Source organism: Saccopteryx leptura, chromosome 2, assembly GCF_036850995.1.
Source record: "Saccopteryx leptura isolate mSacLep1 chromosome 2, mSacLep1_pri_phased_curated, whole genome shotgun sequence".
NCBI classification, from domain to species: Eukaryota; Metazoa; Chordata; class Mammalia; order Chiroptera; family Emballonuridae; genus Saccopteryx; species Saccopteryx leptura.
In genome coordinates, this window is record NC_089504.1 from 335,320,870 (window position 1) to 335,339,666 (window position 18,797).

The 18,797-nt window shown below is 43.8% G+C and overlaps 1 protein-coding gene across 1 annotated transcript; it reads right to left on the minus strand.

Moving 5' to 3' along the window:
* Nucleotides 1-222: 222 nt before the first annotated feature.
* Nucleotides 223-7,524, minus strand: CRYBA1 (crystallin beta A1). Its single transcript, XM_066366268.1, has 6 exons — nucleotides 7,446-7,524; nucleotides 5,722-5,786; nucleotides 4,648-4,766; nucleotides 3,285-3,426; nucleotides 1,619-1,761; nucleotides 223-604 (listed from the first exon to the last, which is right to left on the minus strand). Exons 1-6 carry the CDS (start codon nucleotides 7,474-7,476, stop codon nucleotides 457-459), a joined length of 648 nt encoding a protein of 215 aa, XP_066222365.1. The 5' UTR covers nucleotides 7,477-7,524; the 3' UTR covers nucleotides 223-456.
* Nucleotides 7,525-18,797: the final 11,273 nt, after the last annotated feature.

Consider the following 18,797-nt stretch of genomic DNA (forward strand, 5'->3'; position numbering starts at 1 on the left):
GCAATGTGTATTTGAGAGGTTTGTTTTGCATTGATTTGTCACCAAGTTAAAAAAAATGCTGACATCAATATTGTGAATAGGGGAAGAGGAGAAAAGATGGAAAACCTTTAACAAAAGTGTGTCTGTCTTGCATAGACTTGATACATTTGGGTTATGTGCTTTTATGTTATATGAGATGGGGAATGATTGTGCTTGGCCTGGTAAGTGATTTGCAAGGACACAAAAGGGGAAAGTGGGGTTTTAATTGAAACATTTCTATAAATTCTCAGCCACATAAATATGATTTATATAAAACATGGTAGTTAATTCAGCCTACAACTTTTTTTTAAATGACATTTATTGTGGATTTCAGCAGCTAACATTTGGAAGCAACGTCTGAGCAGAACATTGAACTCATTCTAGATTGCTTAGCACAAGGTCTCGTGCTTGAGGAATTCTCTTGGAGCTTTTAATCCACTACTGTTGGATACGGCGAATCGATTGAATCTGGGAAGTCTGGGCATGAGAACCCCACTCTCTCCATTGTTTATAGTCTCCTCCATGATGGTCACATTCCAAGATATACTGATAGCCACGGTACCCAGGATACTGATAGCAAACCCAGCTAGAAAATCAAAAGTACATTGGACTATAAAAACCAGCCAGGAACTGGTCAATACCCCAAAGCATACTCTTTCCTCAACACAATTGGTATGGAATGCTTTTAGGCTTGGAAAATGTGCCAGACACTATGTGAGCATATGTGGCTATAATTGAAAATTAACCTTCAGTGGTAGAGTATTGGCCCAGCATGTGGGTGTCCAGGGTTCAATTCCCTGTCAGTGGCACACAGGAGAAGTGACCATTTGCTTCTCCACCTTTCCCTTCATTATCTCTTCCTGCAGCCATTACTGAGTTGGAACAAGTTGGCCCCGGGTGCTGACGATGGCTCCATGGCTTCACCTCAAGTGCTAAAATAGGTCACTTGGCAAGCAATGGAGAAATGGCTCCCAGTGGGTAGAGCATTTCCTGGTACAGGGCTTGCCAGTTGGATCCCAGTTGGGACCTCCCTGCTTCTCATTCAAGGAAAGAAAACAAACTTTGCCTGACCAGGCAGTGGAGCAGTGGATAGAGTGTTGGCCCAGGATGCTGAGGATCCAGGTTCAAAACCCTGAGATCGCTGGCTTGAGCATGGGATTATAGACATGACACCATGGTCACTGGCTTGAGCAAGGGGTCTGTGGCTCGGCTGGAGCCCCCACCCCCCGCCAAGGCATGTATGAGAAAGCAATCAATGAACAACTAAGGTGCCTCAACGAAGAATTGATGTTTATCTCCCTTCCTGTCTGTCTCTTGCTTAAAAAAAAGAAAAAAAATTGACCTTGACCATGGAAAGTATAAGAGAGGTCAACACAAATGATTCCATAGACTAGAGGAATGTGTGGGGGAGAAACAAGAGCCATAAATTGGTAGCAAAAGTTTGAGATTAAAAATTAGTAACTAGGCTGTGACAACCATACCAATATGGTGTCGTTATATAAAATGTGTTAAGACATGACCATTGATATATTACTATTCACAAGGTTTACACCTGCAAGAGTTACTTTGAACTGTACTCCAACCCTGTTTTTGCACTTACGCTCCACATTGTATCTTCATGGAACCAACTTCGTTGTTGAACCAACCCATGGCTTGCAAGGAGGGGTAGTCATCACAGATCTCCCATTGGCGTCCAATAAAGTTTTCTTTCTCAAAGATGGTAATCTTGGATTCCTTATGATTCTGTAACCCAGAAATTTAAAAAAATTTTAATACTTGTGTTATGGCTATCTTAATTTTGTAAATCAAAACACTTCTGGTTTACAGAAGGAAATGTGTGATCATTGATGTAAAAATATTTCAGGCAATATTGCGATTTTATAAGAAAAATTTACTCATAATTTTGCTTAATCCAATCTAGTACCATACATTTAAAATGTACAAGTAACTGCTATAATATTTTGGAACAATGAGCAACTAATGAAAATATAACCGAAGGAAATAATACTTGCAACACACAGCCAACCAAGGGACTAATATTTTTTTAAATTATTTTTATTTACTTACTCATTTTTTTAGAGGGGGGAGAAAGAAAGAGAGAGAGAAGGGGGGGAGGAGCAGGAAGCTTCAACTCCCATATGTGCCTTGACCAGGCAAGCCCAGGGTTTTGAACCAGCAACCTCAGCATTCCAGGTCGATGCTTTATCCACTGCGCCACCACAGGTCAGGCGGGACTAATATTTACTAATGTGAGAAAAGATTGCACAAATTAATAGGGAAAGTAAGGTCGTGTGTTTGTGTATGGATGGTGTTAGACAACCTTGAGTCTAGGATGTGAGTACTACACAAGCAAGAAGGCAAAGACTCTGAAGTACAACAAGTCAAAACCAGCTCTGGTGATAGAACCTGGGGAGGAGCATTGATGGAAAGGGATGCCAGGGAACTTAATGGGGTGATAGAATTATTCTATATCTGAGTAGGGTATTGGTTACATGGATATATATATTTCAGAATTCATGAGAATATACACTTAGGAAAAAAGCAGACAAAGTGAGACACAAACACAGATAATACATTTTAGATCTATAACTGTTTAGGTTACCTTCTTTACTATGAATTTTGGTAAGATTTTAAACTAAGGTTAGATCATTAACTAAAATGAGAAAATCATATGATATGGACGAATATTTGAAAAGGTTGTAGCTAGCCTCGTTCTCCCAATATAGCGATCATTTTCAACAAACCCTTGAAAATCACCCTGGCGTCTGCTTGAACTCTCCAAAGACTTCAGAAGCTTCCTAGTCTGATGCAGAATTAAATAAAGTGTAGTATTAGAAACCAGATTATGGGGAATCAAAGAGACACTCGAAGACTTGCCTATTTCTGGTTTTATTGAAGGGTTACTTCAGTACTTCCCTGTTTCTGGGTAAAATGTGACACATTGAATTTTAACTGGCCAAGGATTTATTTTTACTACAAGGCTCTCACTAGTTATCCCATTGCACTTTTGAAGATCTGGGTTCTTGAGTATCCACTTCCTGGCACCGATAGGAAGGCCTTTATTTTTAGCTTAATGAATTTACCACCTAGTAGAGGAAAATCAAATGGCAAACGTAGGACAGAGTGACCAGTGTTTTTCTCTCTCTATTTTTTTTTTTTTTTACTTTTCCTGCCACATTTCAGCATAAGTGATGAGAAGTAAACAAAAGCACCCCTCTTTTGCCCCATTCCCCACATGCACAGAAGTGAAAATTTCAGAGACTCACAGCCGAACAGATGGGGCGGAAAGACATGAGGCGCTCAATGTGGTAGGCATTACTCCCGCTCCAAGCATCCCAGCGAGGGTATTCTCCTCTTTCCAGGATAAACTGTTGCCCACAGAAACTGGTATGCTCATAACCAATCCAGCTGCCAAAGACAATTAGTGGCATTTGTTTGGGTGGTGTTCAGAGTCTACATGGCCTCAGGGCCATCTTTTGTTTCGATGTTAATAGTGGAGTAAAATATCAAGCCAATTCCAATAGGGCCATACAAAGTAATACATTTATCCCATGAGGTGGGAAATGAGCTGGCAGCTGCACTAAGCAAGTTTATAAATGTGATACCTATTTTGGGATTATCCACTTAAAGGGTTGACTTCACTGGCCTGATTAATGTGTATTAGCAGAGTCAGTCTAAAGTTATATTTTCTTTCTCTCCATGTTATCTTATTCTCTACTTGGAGCTCCAAGTTCAAGATAAAGTGACTGGCTATTGCTTTGGCTCAGCCAAACCTATTGGCTTCTTCCTAAGGAAGCAAAGGGTTGAATAGGAAACTGATGGATTACCAATCTCTTTTTTCCTTGTCACTTTGTGGGTATTTTCTCTTGCTGTTGCATACTTCCACCTTATTTATAAAAGCCCTCAGATCAATTTTTCACAACCAGGCCTCAGTTACTGACATCACAAATTATTACTTCTTTTAAAAGTGTTAAGAGCTCAGTTTTGGTGATGAGCAACTGTAGGCCAAAGGAGAGGCGTTTTCAGGCTGATGTTAAAGGTCTTAACTACCCTGCCAAGAGTCAGATAAAACAAGAGGTCTTCCTCACCAAGATCAACCATCAACAAGAAACTCCTGGAAGACTAAATATGAACCAACATGACTCTCAAGTCCTGTGGTTGAGTTCATTTTTACAAAGAGAAATTAACTAGTGATGTCTGCTCTGGGAACATGCAGGAGGAGAGTTAGTTGTAAAGAGGCTGCAGCTTGACTGTTTTCTCTTGATTTTCTGCCGTCAAGAAAAACTCAAGGGTCCTGTGGCTGTTCTAAAAAGGAATCCTAGGTAGCAGCCTATCAGTTCCAGAAGCACAGATCTGATTACTGTCACTGCCCCAACCCATGATATGTATTTCTTTAATACCCCCAAATCTAGTACCAAGCCACTAAGAAGCTCATGGACCTTCTAGCTTTGAGTTACTAAATTACACGTGTAGTGATTTCTTTTGAGATTATATCAGTATGGAGGCCTCTCTCCCAAAATGATTAGAGTCTGGTGTAACATCTTTCCTCCCCAATCCCCACCTTTATGATTCTATGTCTGAGGGGACTGGAAATAAGGGAACTTAAGTTCTGCTGAGGTCCATACTCACGCGCCACATTCCACCTTGAGAGATCGGACATTATCAAAACTACGCTCAGAGACATTTGGACAGGAGCTGGTGAACTCCATCCTCTTCCCCTGGAAATTCTCCTGGTCATAGATGGTTATCTGAAAGGAGATCAAATGGAAAAATAGAATTAGAATGTGGCACATCAGGAAGAACAGAGGCCCTTGGTCAACAGCTTAGCTTGTGTCTGACCTTGCGTTTTCCATCACTAGCTATAGCTCAGGTTGCCTGATAAAATCTTCCAGTATAGACAGGGGGAAGGGGTTTGAATTAATACTACTAGTTTGTGGTGTTCACATGCCCAGACTAAGGATAAGGTGTTGGGGGTTGGTTTATAATAGGAATGGTCTGCTAGGAATGATAGCTGGCTCAGTGGACAGACCAAAGACTCTTATTCACCATGCTTCCTGCATAAGTGTGGTCCAGGGGCCAGAATTCCAGGAATCCCAGGGGCTTCCTATGGATTATTACTTAGCTTCTCCAGCCACACCTGCTATAGAAACCTCTTCCATGACTTGAACACTAATTTTTGAACCTGGCTAGAGGACAGCTCCCAAAGCTGTGAACTGGCCTCAGAGTTGATCCAGTGAAGAGGGTAGAGATGTTGAAGAAGACAGCAAAAAGCCTGAAGATCAGCCCTTCAGGTAATAGTTTCAACCAAGTTTAGGATGAGAGTCAGAAGAGCTGGGTCCTATCACTTATTTTGGATCTGGTGGCAAATCTCTCTTCATTTCTGGGCTTTCAGTTTATCCATGGCATACTCCACTCTGGGCTGCTCAAATTTAAGATGATTTTAGCAGTGCCAAGGGAGAGCTGAACTAGAAAACTAGGTATCATCTCTCATCCATCATGGGCTTCCAGGCTCATCCACTGTCCAAATGGAACATCCTCAGAGGTACTTCCTGAGAGAGCATCTGGACCTTGGTTGGACTCTTCCCCTATGAACTGATATTTTATTGGTCAGTCACTGTCCCATAGAAAAGCATAGCCTGTGGCCCATCTCGCACCCTGCCCTGTTAGCTTCTTCAATTTTCCATGTGATGGGGGTGGGCTTACCTTCCATGGCCCCACGGACCCTGGCATGGGGTTAGTTTGAGCCATCTTGGTGTTTGGAAGGGTTTCTGGAAGACAGAACACACACCAATGACATGGCCTCTGGAATGGGAGATGAGGTGATGGAGCACAGGGGAAAGTAAAGGAGGCTTGAAGTCCAGTAGGCAGACTTTGGTTGATATTCTGGCAGTCCCTCACTAGCTGAGTCTCTGTTGTCTTCCATCAGTAAAGCTTCTATGTGCATATTTCAGAGTTATTGTTAGGGATTAGAAGCAATAAGGCAGGTAAAGCACTGCACAGGCATCATGACCTCTTGATAAATGTTGCTCTTGTTCACTTGCCTGCTTCCAGGTACCCCCTACAGGTGGCAGCATTGCCTCAGTCTCCCATATCCCAATATAAACTAATATTACCAGTATGTAGTCTCGCTGTCACCTACCTCTTCACAGCCCTCAAACTTACTGGTTGTGCATGCTTTCCCCAACCTGCAGCAACTTGCTTTCTTTCCCAATTTCTATCACTCATCACAATACTGGCCTGTGTTCCCACTGAATATGCCCTGGTGGACATCTCAATGGCAGGGCCTGGGTCTCCTGAGTGATTGTTGTAGCACCAAGCTGAGTTCACTAGGAGGTTGGGGGTTGGGGTGGGGACGGGTGCTGTTAAAAAAGACTGAAGGGGTCCTGGCCAGTTGGCTCAGTGATAGAGCGTCGGCCCGGCATATGGAAGTTCCAGGTTTGATTCCCGACCAGGGCACACAGGAGAAGCATCCATTTGCTTCTCCACCCTTCCCACTCTCCTTTCTATCTCTCTCTTCCCCTCCTGCAGCTAAGGCTCCATTGGAGCAAAGTTGGCCTGGGCGCTGAGGATGGCTCCATGGCCTCTGCCTCAGGTGCTAGAATGGCCCTGGTTGCAACAGAGCAATGCCCCAGATGGGCAAACATCACCCCAGTGGGCTTGCCGGGTGGATCCTAGTCAGGTGCATGCAGGAGTCTGTCTCTCTGCCTCCCTGCTTCTCACTTCAGAAAAATACAAAAACAAAAAGACTGAAGGAAAGTATGGAATAAAAGAGGATAATAATAGCTAACACTTAACAATAGCTCATTCTCTGTCCTAAATACTCTATGTGTATCTATACACTTAGTCTCTACAATGATCCTCTGAGGTAAGTACTATCATTATTCCCATTTTACAGATGAGGTTACTGAAGCTTGTAGAGACTAGGTAGACAGAAAAGATGATAGGAAGAATAAAGAAGTGACAGGGAGGAAGGGAGAGAAAGAGGAGGGAGGGAGGAAAGAAAAGAGGCAAGTGTGCATCAGGTTGCTCAAAACAGCCATTCATTCATTCGTGCCCTTCCCTCTGGCTGGTATTGGGCCCAGGGACTGATACATATAAATTCTGTGATATATAGCTTTCCATTCTGAACCTCTAAAAGCATTTCCCAGCTCCTGCCCCCCATAACTTCTTTCTATGCCCCAGGAGCCTGTCATTTATTGGAGCCCCAATGCCTCTCCCAGCCTTGATGGCTAGGGTAGTAGTTATTGCAATTATTAATGCCTCCTCCTGGGGTGGCAAGAGAAGGTTGCTTCCCTTCAGAGTTCCCCACTCTTCTCCAGCCATCCTAGGAGACTGACCACAAGGCATGAAAATTAGGTTCCCTCCTGGGCATATCTCTGCAGGAGAAAGAAAGAAAGGGCCAGAGCATCTCTCAGGACCTTACTCACCCAGCTCCCTCTGCATAGTCTGGGTCTCCATCTGGTGCCACTTTCTCTGTAGCCCGGCTCTTTATAGCCCTGCAGGCTGATCATCTCTGGCCCTGTCAGCACTCTTCTTTCCCTCTGCTTTTGTTCTCCCTGATCCCCAGAGCTTTGGCGGCTCAGCCTGCTGGGGGGCATCCCTCAGGCCTTTGTTTAAACTAGGGAAACAAATCCAGAGAGGCCCTGCTGCTGTGGGTGAGGCTGGCAGCTGCAGGCCTTGGCTGCTGTGGTCTTGATCTCAGAGCAGCTGGGAGGTGAGGACAGCTCCCTGAGTGAGTGCTTGTCCCCTGTCCTTCTGCAGATAGCTCACGCCACCCCAGGCTTTTCCTAAGACCCCATGTCATATCAAACACATCACTTCCTATATAGGAAATACAGTTGTAGTTTTTGTTGTTAAAATATGTAAAGGGTTATTACATTTCTCAGCTTTATTTTAAAACAGTTCACTCTGTTCCTGGGAATCTTTGTGAGAGTTAAATATGTAAGAGTTAAATTCAATTACAATTGACTAGTAGACATGACTCTTTCTGTAGCTACTTTATTAAATATTTATTCATTTTAATTTTGCAATTAAAAAAAAAACTTTAGAGCCAACAATTTTTTTGTTGTTTTTGTTGTTGTTGTTGTTGTTGTTTTGAGAGAGAGAAACAGGAAAAGAGAGAGGAGACAGGAACATCGAACTGCTCCTGTATGTGCCCTGGCCAGGAAATCCAGCTGGCAACATCTGCGCTCCAGGAGGACGCTCCAAGAGCCAATAAACCTTTTTAGTTTTTTAATATACTGCTTTAGGCCCCTGGCAGTCTCACAGGCCCAATGTACTGTCCTGATAGTACCCTAGTGGGTACAAAGATTTCTCTCTGGAAGTTCACAGCACTTGGTAAGGGTAATTTAGGGGAATGTGGGCTTTTCCAGGAGCTCTGAAGGAGAGGATGTGAGAAACTACTGTGAGAAGCAGGAGTGGGGTGCAATGGATGCGGAGGGCTTTGAGCCTGGCAGATGTAGGTTCAAATCCCAGCTCCCTGCCTGGATGACTTTGGGAAAGTCACTCAGCCTCTCTCAATTCCAAAAAAATAAGACATCTGCCTGACACACTTGGTTTATTATTACTTATTATCATACTCTCTTTCTGGTGACAGATACTATAGAAAACCTAATAGCTGCTTGGAGAGAAGAAACTTTTCCCAGGAAAGTTCTCCTGATTCCTCTGCCAATCTCTACCGCCTGTGACTCAAGGTTCATAAGAAACCCTTGTTCTCAGAACCAAAATTCAGGGGGCAACTGTTGGTATGTACATAAGTACTTGTGTATTTGGGCAGAATATTCCAAATGTACAGGTCTGATGCTAAGCGTGATGCGCGCCACTCCAGGATGTTTCTGTAGCTTAATAAATTGGTGATGTCTGGATCAATGCCTGGCAAGGGACAGAGTCACCTTGGGGATGATCATGGGAGGCTCTGGTCAGCTGGTGGCTGTGCAAGGGCTTAAGGCATCAGCTGTCCCTGGCTGGTGGTTCTTCCTCAACTTCTCTTCCACCACAGAATTGGGATCTTCGGGAAACACTTATTTGGTCATTCACTAGGTCATTCATTGTTTCATTTATTCCTTAATCTCTAGACTGGCTCACATACCCCTGCAATGTGCTCTCATGGAACACTGTACCTCTCCAATTATTGCGTTGCTCATGCTGTAGAAATTAAGTACTTAAGAAACTAAAAATAATGGGCTTCAAGGAGGGAATCTGAGAAACTTGGGGCTCAGGTATAGAACAGAACTTTTCACTATATTTTTTGTACTTTTTGAATTTTGAACAATGTGAACACATTTTCTATCAAAATAAAATTTTTGTAAATAAAAAACTGCTTAAATATCTGCTTCTTTCACTAGATTTCATGCTCTAGGAGAGCATGGGGTTTTATCTGTCTTGTTTATTATTGTATCTTCAGTCTGGGCATAACTCCTAGCTCAATTAATACATTTTGAATAAACTAATGACATCCTACGATGGGATTTTGTGATTCTGTAGGCACAGAGATAACCCTGACATTGACCTGCTTGTGTTGTGTTTGTGCTTCATTTACTCTAAGCATTTTGTTTTGGGAGCTTTACACCCTACCGAAGAGTTAGTATGATAAAGACTGATGGAATGCATTTTTTCTTTTTGCAGAAAAGTAGAGCTTTTCATGCTTGATTGAAAAGCCCAATGCCTAACCAGGTTGTGGCACAGCAGATAGAGCATCAACCTAGGACACTGAAGACCTAGGTTTGAAACCCCGAAGTCACCAGTTTGAGTGTGGGGTCGCCTGCTTGAGCATGGGATCATAGATGTGACCCTATGGTCGTTGGCTTGAGCCCAAGGTCACTGGCTTGAGCAAGGGGTCACTGACTCAGCTGGAGCCCCCTGGTCAAGGCACATACGAGAAGCAATCAATGAACAACTAAGGTGCCCCAGTGAAGAATTGATGCTTCTCATCTCTCTCTCTTCCTGTATCTCCCTCTCCCTAAAAAAAAAAAAAGAAGCCCAAACACAAATGCACAAAACTAGTGTGTGTGTGTGTGTGTGGGGGGGTGGTGGTGGTTAATTAGGGTTATTGTGCAAATGATTTACTAATATCCATCAAATATTTCTAGAGTCATATGCAGCCCCAGCCTGTCTTCCCTCCACTTTCCTCAATTACTTTAAGTCCATGGAGGTTGGAAAAGAATTACCAGATCTCTAGTGCTAACCACCATGCTTTTCAAATATTAGCTCAATATAATTTTTTTTTAAAATTTTTTTAAAGAGTTTAAGACTTGGATTTTATTTTTATTTTATTTATTCATTTTAGAAAGGAGAGAGAGAGAGAGAGAGGAGAGAGAGAGACAGACAGAGATTGAGAAGGGGGGAGGAGCAGGAAGCATCAACTCTCATATGTGCCTTGACCAGGCAAGCCCAGGGTTTCGAACCGGCGACCTCAGCACTTCCAGGTCGATGCTTTATCCACTGCGCCACCACAGGTCAGGCTCAATATAATTTTTTTTTCTTTTTTTTTTTTTTTTTTTTCATTTTTCTGAAGCTGGAAACAGGGAGAGACAGTCAGACAGACTCCCGCATGCGCCCGACCGGGATCCACCCGGCACGCCCACCATGGGGCGACGCTCTGCCCACCAGGGGGCGATGCTCTGCCCATCCTGGGCGTCGCCATGTTGCGACCAGAGCCACTCTAGCGCCTGGGGCAGAGGCCACAGAGCCATCCCCAGCGCCCGGGCCATCTTTGCTCCAATGGAGCCTTGGCTGCGGGAGGGGAAGAGAGAGACAGAGAGGAAGGCGCGGCGGAGGGGTGGAGAAGCAAATGGGTGCTTCTCCTATGTGCCCTGGCCGGGGATCGAATCCGGGTCCTCCACACGCTAGGCCGACGCTCTACTGCTGAGCCAATCAATATAATTTTTAACCAAGTTCTAGAGGTTTCTCCTCTGACATTGTCTGAAACTGTTGTTTTACCTGCTACATGTTGGTTACCTCCAACCCCTACCACCATCTCTTCCCAAGAAAGTCAGGACACAGCTACTCCATGAGTGGAAATGAGGGAGCAACCAGTTTGTAATCCCTTCCTCTAAGATGGGTTTGGGTCTCTTGTGTTCAACCATAGTAACAGTAACTACAATAATAACTACAACTTACTGAGCATTTACTGTGAACCAGACAGTGATTCCTTTATCCTCACAACTACACCATGAGGTAGATCACCATAATACCCATTTTATTTTATTATTATTATTATTTTTACAGAGACAGAGAGTCAGAGAGAGGGATAGACAGGGACAGACAGACAGGAATGGAGAGAGATGAGAAGCATCAATCATTAGTTTTTTGTTGTGACACCTTAGTTGTTCATTGATTGCTTTCTCATATGTGCCTTGACCGTGGGCCTTCAGCAGACTGAGTAACCCCTTGCTCAAGCCAGCGACCTTGGGTCCAAGCTGGTGAGCTTTGCTCAAACCAGATGAGCCTGCACTTAAGCTGGCGACCTCGAGGTCTCAAACCTGGGTCCTCCGCATCCCAGTTCGACGCTCTATCCACTGCTCCACCTCCTGGTCAGGCTTATTTTATTTTAAAATTTTTTATTTATTGATTTCAGTGAGAGAGGAAGGGGGGGGGAACATTGAGCTGTTCCTATATGTGCCCTGACCAGGAATCAAACCAGCAACCTCTGTGCCCTAGAACGATGCTCTAAGTAGCCAAGCTATTCAGCCAGGGCTATAATACCCATTTTAAGGATGATTTAATTGAAGTTGTGGGGGGCAAAGTTCTGAGCCAAGAAACCCAGCAGGGACTTGAATGCATGTCTGTCTGACTCAAAGACCATATTCTTTCCTCTGGGCAACCCTGTCTTTCTGCATAAAGTGGGATGATAATATCTACCTGACCCACCAACATCAGAGGAAGGAAGATAAAGGTGTTTAGGGCAGCATTGGATACTCAGAGCTCAATAAATGGTAACTTCATTATTAATTGTCCAAATCAGATATCATCTCCTGAAGGATTTCCATAGAGACAAGTGGGAGCAAGCAGCAGAAATTTTAATATTTAAAAAAATTTACTTATTGCTTTTAAAGAGAGGAAGGGTGAGAGAGAGAGAGATAAAACATCAATCTGTTCCTGTATGTGCCCTGACTGGGGATTGAACCCACAAAACATTTGTGTATCAGAATGACATTCTAACCAACCAAGATATCTGGCCAGGGCTTTAAATATTTTAAAAAATATTTTTAAATTTTATTTATTGATTTTAGAGAGAGGCAGTTGGAATTTTAGAAAAATCATTATACAGAAAGTATTTTCTTTGAATTTGAAAGAAACCACATTTATTCAGTTTTTCTTTGTTTCCAATATTTTTCTTTACTCAATTTTTAACAGTACATTTTGTATAATTTTCCAAAAGGCATTGATTTCATGGAGACATGGATTTTGAACCATGTTCTCAGTCCACACATTTATTGCACAAGCAGGTGGGGTGCTATGGGATGGGTTCTTAGATTTGGAGGTGAATGAGATTATTTCCCAAATGTAATGTAGTCAGTTTGAACCTTGGGCTCCTCAACACTAAGGATACATGCCAAGCATGGTAGATGCTCAGTAGAATTTTATGGATTGCTTCAATGTCCTGGTCTTGCCTCTGGGTCCAGGGAGCCTCACAGGATGAGGCTCAGTGTGGGAGGGTGAGGTCATGGGGCCAGGGCAGTCCCCTGGACTCAGCACTTTGTGGCAAGAGCACAATGAGGCTGACCAGGCAGCTGAGCGGCACTTCTGTTGTTTAGGAATAAGCAGGATGGGTACAAAGCAAAGGGTCCAGTCAGCATTTAGCCAGCACCTACCTCCCCCATGGGGGGCTCCTTCTGGGGGATCTTTATAGCCCTGACCCTTGCTACCCTTTTAAACAATCAGGAGAACCAAGGTCTGTGGGTCCTGAAAAGGCACAAGCTCTGGGAGAGAACTTGGAAGGCATCTCCAGTTCTTTCTAAGCACTTTCTATGGACATCCATTCTTCTGTTTCCAGGCACAAACAGGTGCCTACCTGCTCAAGCTGCTGTTGTCCTAGGGCCCAGCCTCCCTAGCCTGCTTCCTCAGTATCTGACTGGCTTGAGGGCATTTCAACTCAATTCAGTCTAACTGAATTTTTTTTCTTTTCTTTTCTTTTTTTTTTTTTTTTATCCGAAGCCAGAAACAGGGAGGCAGTCAGACAGACTCCCGCATGCGCTGGACCGGGATCCACCTGGCACGCCCACCAGGGTGCGATGCTCTGCCCATCCGGGGCGTCGCTCTGTTGCGACCAGAGCCACTCTAGCGCCTGAGGCAGAGGCCACAGAGCCATCCTCAGCGCCCGGGCAAACTTTGCTCCAATGGAGCCTCGGCTGCAGGAGGGGAAGAGAGAGACAGAGAGGAAGGAGAGGGGGAGGGGTGGAGAAGCAGATGGGTGCCTCTCCTGTGTGCCCTGACCGGGAATCGAACCCAGGACTCCTGCACGCCAGGCTGATGCTCTACCACTGAGCCAACCAGCCAGGGCCATTTTCTTTTCTTTAAAGAGGGGTGGCTGGGGTGCAGGTGGGACAGACAGGGAGGGAGAGAGATGAGAAGCATCAACTCACTGTTGTGGTACCTTGGTTGTTCATTGATTGCTTCTCATACACGCCTTGAGCAGGGGACTCCAGTTAAGCCAGTGACCCCTTGCTTAAGCCAGTGACGTTGAGCTCAAGCCAGCAACCATGGGTTCATATCTATGATCCCGCGCTCAAGCTGGCCACCTGGGGATTTTGAACCTGGGTCCTCAGCATCCCAGGTCAACACTCTATCCACTGTGCCACTGACTAGTCAGGCTAACTGAATTTCTTGATACTGCCTTTCCTCTCAACTGGAACTTTATGAAACTTAGAAAAATAGGTAAGAGGATGGTATTTACCCTACTGGGTGTTGTTTAGTTCACCCTCTCCACTACAGCAGAGCAGTTCAACTCTCTCATTTAAGTGACTAGATTTAGCAAATAAAAATATAGAACATTTAGTTAAATTTCAATTCCAGATAAGCAATGAATGTTTTGCAGTATAAATAGATCCCCAACATTTTTATACTAAAAAATTACTTGACATTCTGCATTTTATCTGCTAAACCTAGTCTCCTCCCACCTTTGTCTAGAGCACCCTGTGATGCCTCTCTGTCAGTCTGCTTCTGTTTCATCTTCTGGAGGTGACAGTGAAAAAAATAGCCATCTTCAGAAAGCCTCCCCTGGCATGCCCAGGCCTATCAGCCATCCCATGATACCTTATAACAAAGTGGAGAAGAGAAGCGAACCAGTATGTTTTTTTTCTCTTCTTTTTCCAAGTGAGAGGAGGGGAGATAGAGTGACAGACTCCTACATGCACCATGACCAGGATCCACCTGGCAACCCCTGTCTGGGGCTGATGCTCTGCCATCTGGGGCCATGCTTGCAACCAAGCTATTTTTAGCATCTGAGGCAGAGGTTCCACGGAGCCATCCTCAGCGACCAGGCTGATGTGTTTGAATCAATTGAACTATGGCTGCGGGGTAAGGAGGGTTGGGAAGGGGGAGGGGGAGGGTTGGGGAAGCAGATGGTCGCTTCTCCTGTGCCCTGAGTGGGAATCAAATCTGGGACATACACACGCCAGACTGATGTCCTATCCCTGAGCCTACCAGCCAGAGCCTAGAACCAGTATGTTTTTTAAGTGTTTCCCCAAATCTTATTTAACCCTCCCAAATCCTGTGAGATATGCTTAACTGACCCTATTTTACAGTAGAATAAAAAACAGACTCAGAGAACTTGTGTTACTTACCCAAGGTCACACAGCTAGGAAGTAACAGAGCCAGATGTCACACTCAATTCTTTTGGGTACTAAAATCTGTATTCTTTACTATGTTACTTATAGGAGTCACTTTCCCCTCACTTGTGTGAGCAAGCATGGCTCACAGGCAGGAGCCAAAAAAACACTTCATTTCCATCTCCTTTGCCTCCCCCATTAAAGATTTTATTTATTAATTTTTATAGAGGTGGATAGTGAGAAGTATCAACTCATAGTTGTTTCACTTTAGTTGTTCATTGATTGCTTGTTGTATGTGCCTAGACCAGGCAGACCTAGGGTTTCAAATCAGTGACCTCAGCATTCTGGGTCACTCTTTATTTACTGTGCCACCACAGGTCAGGCTCTTTTTTTCCTTTAGTAACCCTAGTTTCTCTCCCTTGCCCTGGATATAAACTTGGGTAGTATCATGATTTATTCCTGGCCACTTTTAGATAATAAATTTAGATGACTACTTTAAAGCACAAAAAACAGTTTCAATTTTCTTTTTTTTTTTCTTTCTTTTTTTCTTTTTTACAGAGACAGAGAGTCAGAGAGAGGAATAGACCAGGACAGACAGACAGGAACGGAGAGATGATAAGCATCCATCATTAGTTTCTCGTTGCGCGTTGCGACTTCTTAGTTGTTCATTGATTGCTTTCTCATATGTGCCTTGACCATGGGGCTACAGCAGACCGAGTAACCCCTTGCTGGAGCCAGCGACCCTGGGTCCAAGCTGGTGAGCTTTTGCTCAAGCCAGATGAGCCCATGCTCAAGCTGGAGACCTCGGAGTCTCGAACCTGAGTCCTTCCACATCCCAGTCCAATGCCCTATCCACTGCGCCACCGCCTGGTCAGGCAACAGTTTCAATTTTCAATTAGAATATTCAGTCTACTGTAGTAACAAAAACTTTCATCTCTGTTTAAATGTAAGTCCTTTCCTGCTACCCCAGATAGGACCTGCTTTAGGCAGAAAGGCTGCACCCAGGGGACATGCACTCTTTTTTCTTTCTTGTATTTACTCACTGGTTTCAGATCATTCCAGGATTGAAAGGAATGGGAGAGGAAGGAGAGGAGAACTCTTCTGACTTACGGTTCCATGGTAAGATGGCTTCACACTGTGCCTGACAACTCTTCAAAGCTGCCTGTTTTGTGGGCACTTATTGGATTTTTGCTTTTTTCCTTTTTCAAGTGAGAGGAAGGTCAATAGAGAGACGGACTCTGCAATGTACCCTGACCGGGATCTACCAGGCAACTCTGGTCTGGGGCTGATGCTCTGCCTATCTGGGGCCACGCTCGCTCCCAAACTATTTTTAGTGCCTGAGGCTGAGGCTCTACGGAGCCATCCTCAGCACCCGGGGCTGATATGCTAGAACCAGTTGAGCCATGACTGTGAGAGGAGAAGAGAGAAAAAAAGAGAAAGGGTCAGGGGAGGAAAAGGGGTGGAGAAGCAGATGATCACTTCTCCTGTGTGCCCTGACTAGGAATCGAACCCAGGATATCCACATGCCGGGCTGACACCCTACCACTGAGCCAACCGGCCAGGGCTCACTTCCTGGTTCTTAAGAGAGACCCACCTACAGTAACTTTGACCTAGGTCTATGCACCTTTACTGTGGCTACTGCTCCTTCTACAGCCCCTAGGCAACTGGTGGTCTACTTCCAGCTGCATTCTGCTGAGGACCCATTCATCCCCCAGGAGTTCTAGTGGACTAAATCTGCTTCGGTTTTATCCCACTTCACCTCTGGTCCATTAGAAACACTCACACCTACTTTGCCACAGCAAATTCTGGTGTGTAGGTTGATTCTTACTCAGCCTCCTCTACTTTGCCTCATCTCACAGCAGTTGCCCAGCCCAGCCTCTGACCTTTAGATTTCTAACTGTCGGGGACACATAGCAATCTACCCAGTGGGCCTCTTGGAACCTTCTTCTTTGCCTTGAGTGGAAACTCTTTCACTCCTTTCCCTGAAGGGTATGAATTTCACAGCACAGCTTTCTTCAGAAATTCTCTTTGCAGTTCTGTCTCTAATCTCTCCAACTCCTTATATCCCTGGGGTAGGAAGGGAGGGTTAAGAGCCATCAAATCAGTTCTCAAAAAACTCTTTTGAAATTTCTGTATAGTGACCTGTCACATAACTCACTTTGGTTTCTGATATCTACCACTTTATTTATTTATTTGAGAGAGAGAGGGAGAGATGGAGAGAGAGAAGGACAGACAGGAACAAACAGGAAGGGAAAGAGATGAGAAACATCAGTTCTTTGTTGTGGCACCTTAGTTGTTCATTGATTGCTTTCTCATATGTGACTTGATGGAGTGGGGGGGGGGTGTATACTCTAGGTGAGCCAGTGACCCCTTGCTCAAGACAGCAACCTTGGATTCAAGCCAGCGACCACGGGGTCATGTCTATGATCCCACCAAGCTCAAGCAGGCAACTCAACCTGGTGAGCCCGAGCTCAAGCTGGTAGCATCGGGGTTTTGAACCTGGGTCCTCAGTATCCCAGGCCAATGCTCTATCCACTGCGCCACTGCTTGGTCAGGCTGATATCTACCACTTTAATATCTCTGCCAAAATTTTATGTCCATATCCTATTATATACATGTGTTAGTTCACTCTCTTTTCATGCTGCTTGCCCACACATTGTCCCTTTACTCCCAGCAGAAGATGTTACATCTTGTTTCATCAGGCATGGTTTCCTCAACTTTCTGCCCCTGGAACCTCCAGTACCTGCAACACTATCACCCTTACTTCTTTACTTCCAGTCTCAGATGTCTACCACTTCCTGTTCTGGATAACTTATACTTCTGCCTTCCTAGGAACTTCATTTAAACAATTAGCAACTCTTGTCTATAGTACTTTAAAAAGTAACCTCTATATTTTATTTAAAAAGTACATGTAGCCTTAGCTGGATAGCTTGGTTGGTTAGTATCTTCCCAATATACAAAGGTTGTGGGTTTGATCCCTGGTCAAGGCATATACAGGAACAGATCGATGTTTCTGTCTCTCTCTCCCTTCCTCTCTCTCCAAAATCAGTAAGTTAAAAAAATTAAGTATATGTAACTTAAGAAGTTATATATTCATAAAAGATGTATAATAAATACTTTTTACAAATCCAGCAGCCCTGCTACCCAGAGGTTACCATTTTTAATTACTTCAGCTTTTCTTCTGATTTTCATTGATTTTAGACATTATGTACTGATTGCCTACTTTGGCAGATAGGATTCTAGCTCTCTTTCTCTTCCCACTCTCCTGTAGCTATATTACAACTTTTGCTTAAATCCATATTCAATGAATACATTTCTGTAACTTTGTAAACATTATTTACTACTATACCAAGCAATGCATCATAACATTTCCTTTCTTGAACCATGTTTTGCTTTTCCTGGAGTTAAAAAAAAAAAAAAGCCTACTTTTTTCATAGGTTCAATTTTCTAGCACTTTCATTAAATACATCTAATACCATAATCTACATGCTCAAACCTATCAAATCATCTATTGTCTCCATCTTTTCCCCCTGGTGGCTTCCCTTTGAGAGCCTCTGTTCTGCTCCAGCGTGAAGAAGTTTCTCTTTATGCTGCTGCACAGGTATTGCCCATAGACTTCTCTTGCTGGCATTCTAGGAATTCCCTTTTTCTATATTCAGAGTTGAATCTGCCTTTCTCTTTCATAGTTTTAGTAAAGCACATTCTCTAACAGCATCCTAGAAAATAGCACACAGAGATTAATTTTGTAAGGTCAAAATATCTAAAAATATATTTTTGTACAGTCATATTTGATTGAAGGCTTGACTGGGCATAATGTACTAACACCCTCCAAATTAAGAAGGCATTTCTCCTTTATCTTCTATGTGCAGTGTGCTTCTCTGTGCTGTCTGCTATATGTGTCTTGCTATTCAGAAGTGCAATGCCATTTTGATTCCTGATCTTCTGTAATAAGCCTTTTTTTTTCTTTCTAGAAGTGTTTGAAATCTCTCTCTCTCTCTCTCTCTCTTTAAT

Coding starts and splice junctions, on each gene's coding strand:
- CRYBA1 (XM_066366268.1), bottom strand. CDS start 7,476: ATGGAGACCCAGACTATGCAGAGGGAGCTGG. Junction 3,427..4,647: donor CTCAAGGTGGAATGTGGCGC/GTGAGTATGGAC, acceptor TGTCTTTGGCAG/CTGGATTGGTTATGAGCATA. Junction 1,762..3,284: donor TCCGCCCCATCTGTTCGGCT/GTGAGTCTCTGA, acceptor TCTGGGTTACAG/AATCATAAGGAATCCAAGAT.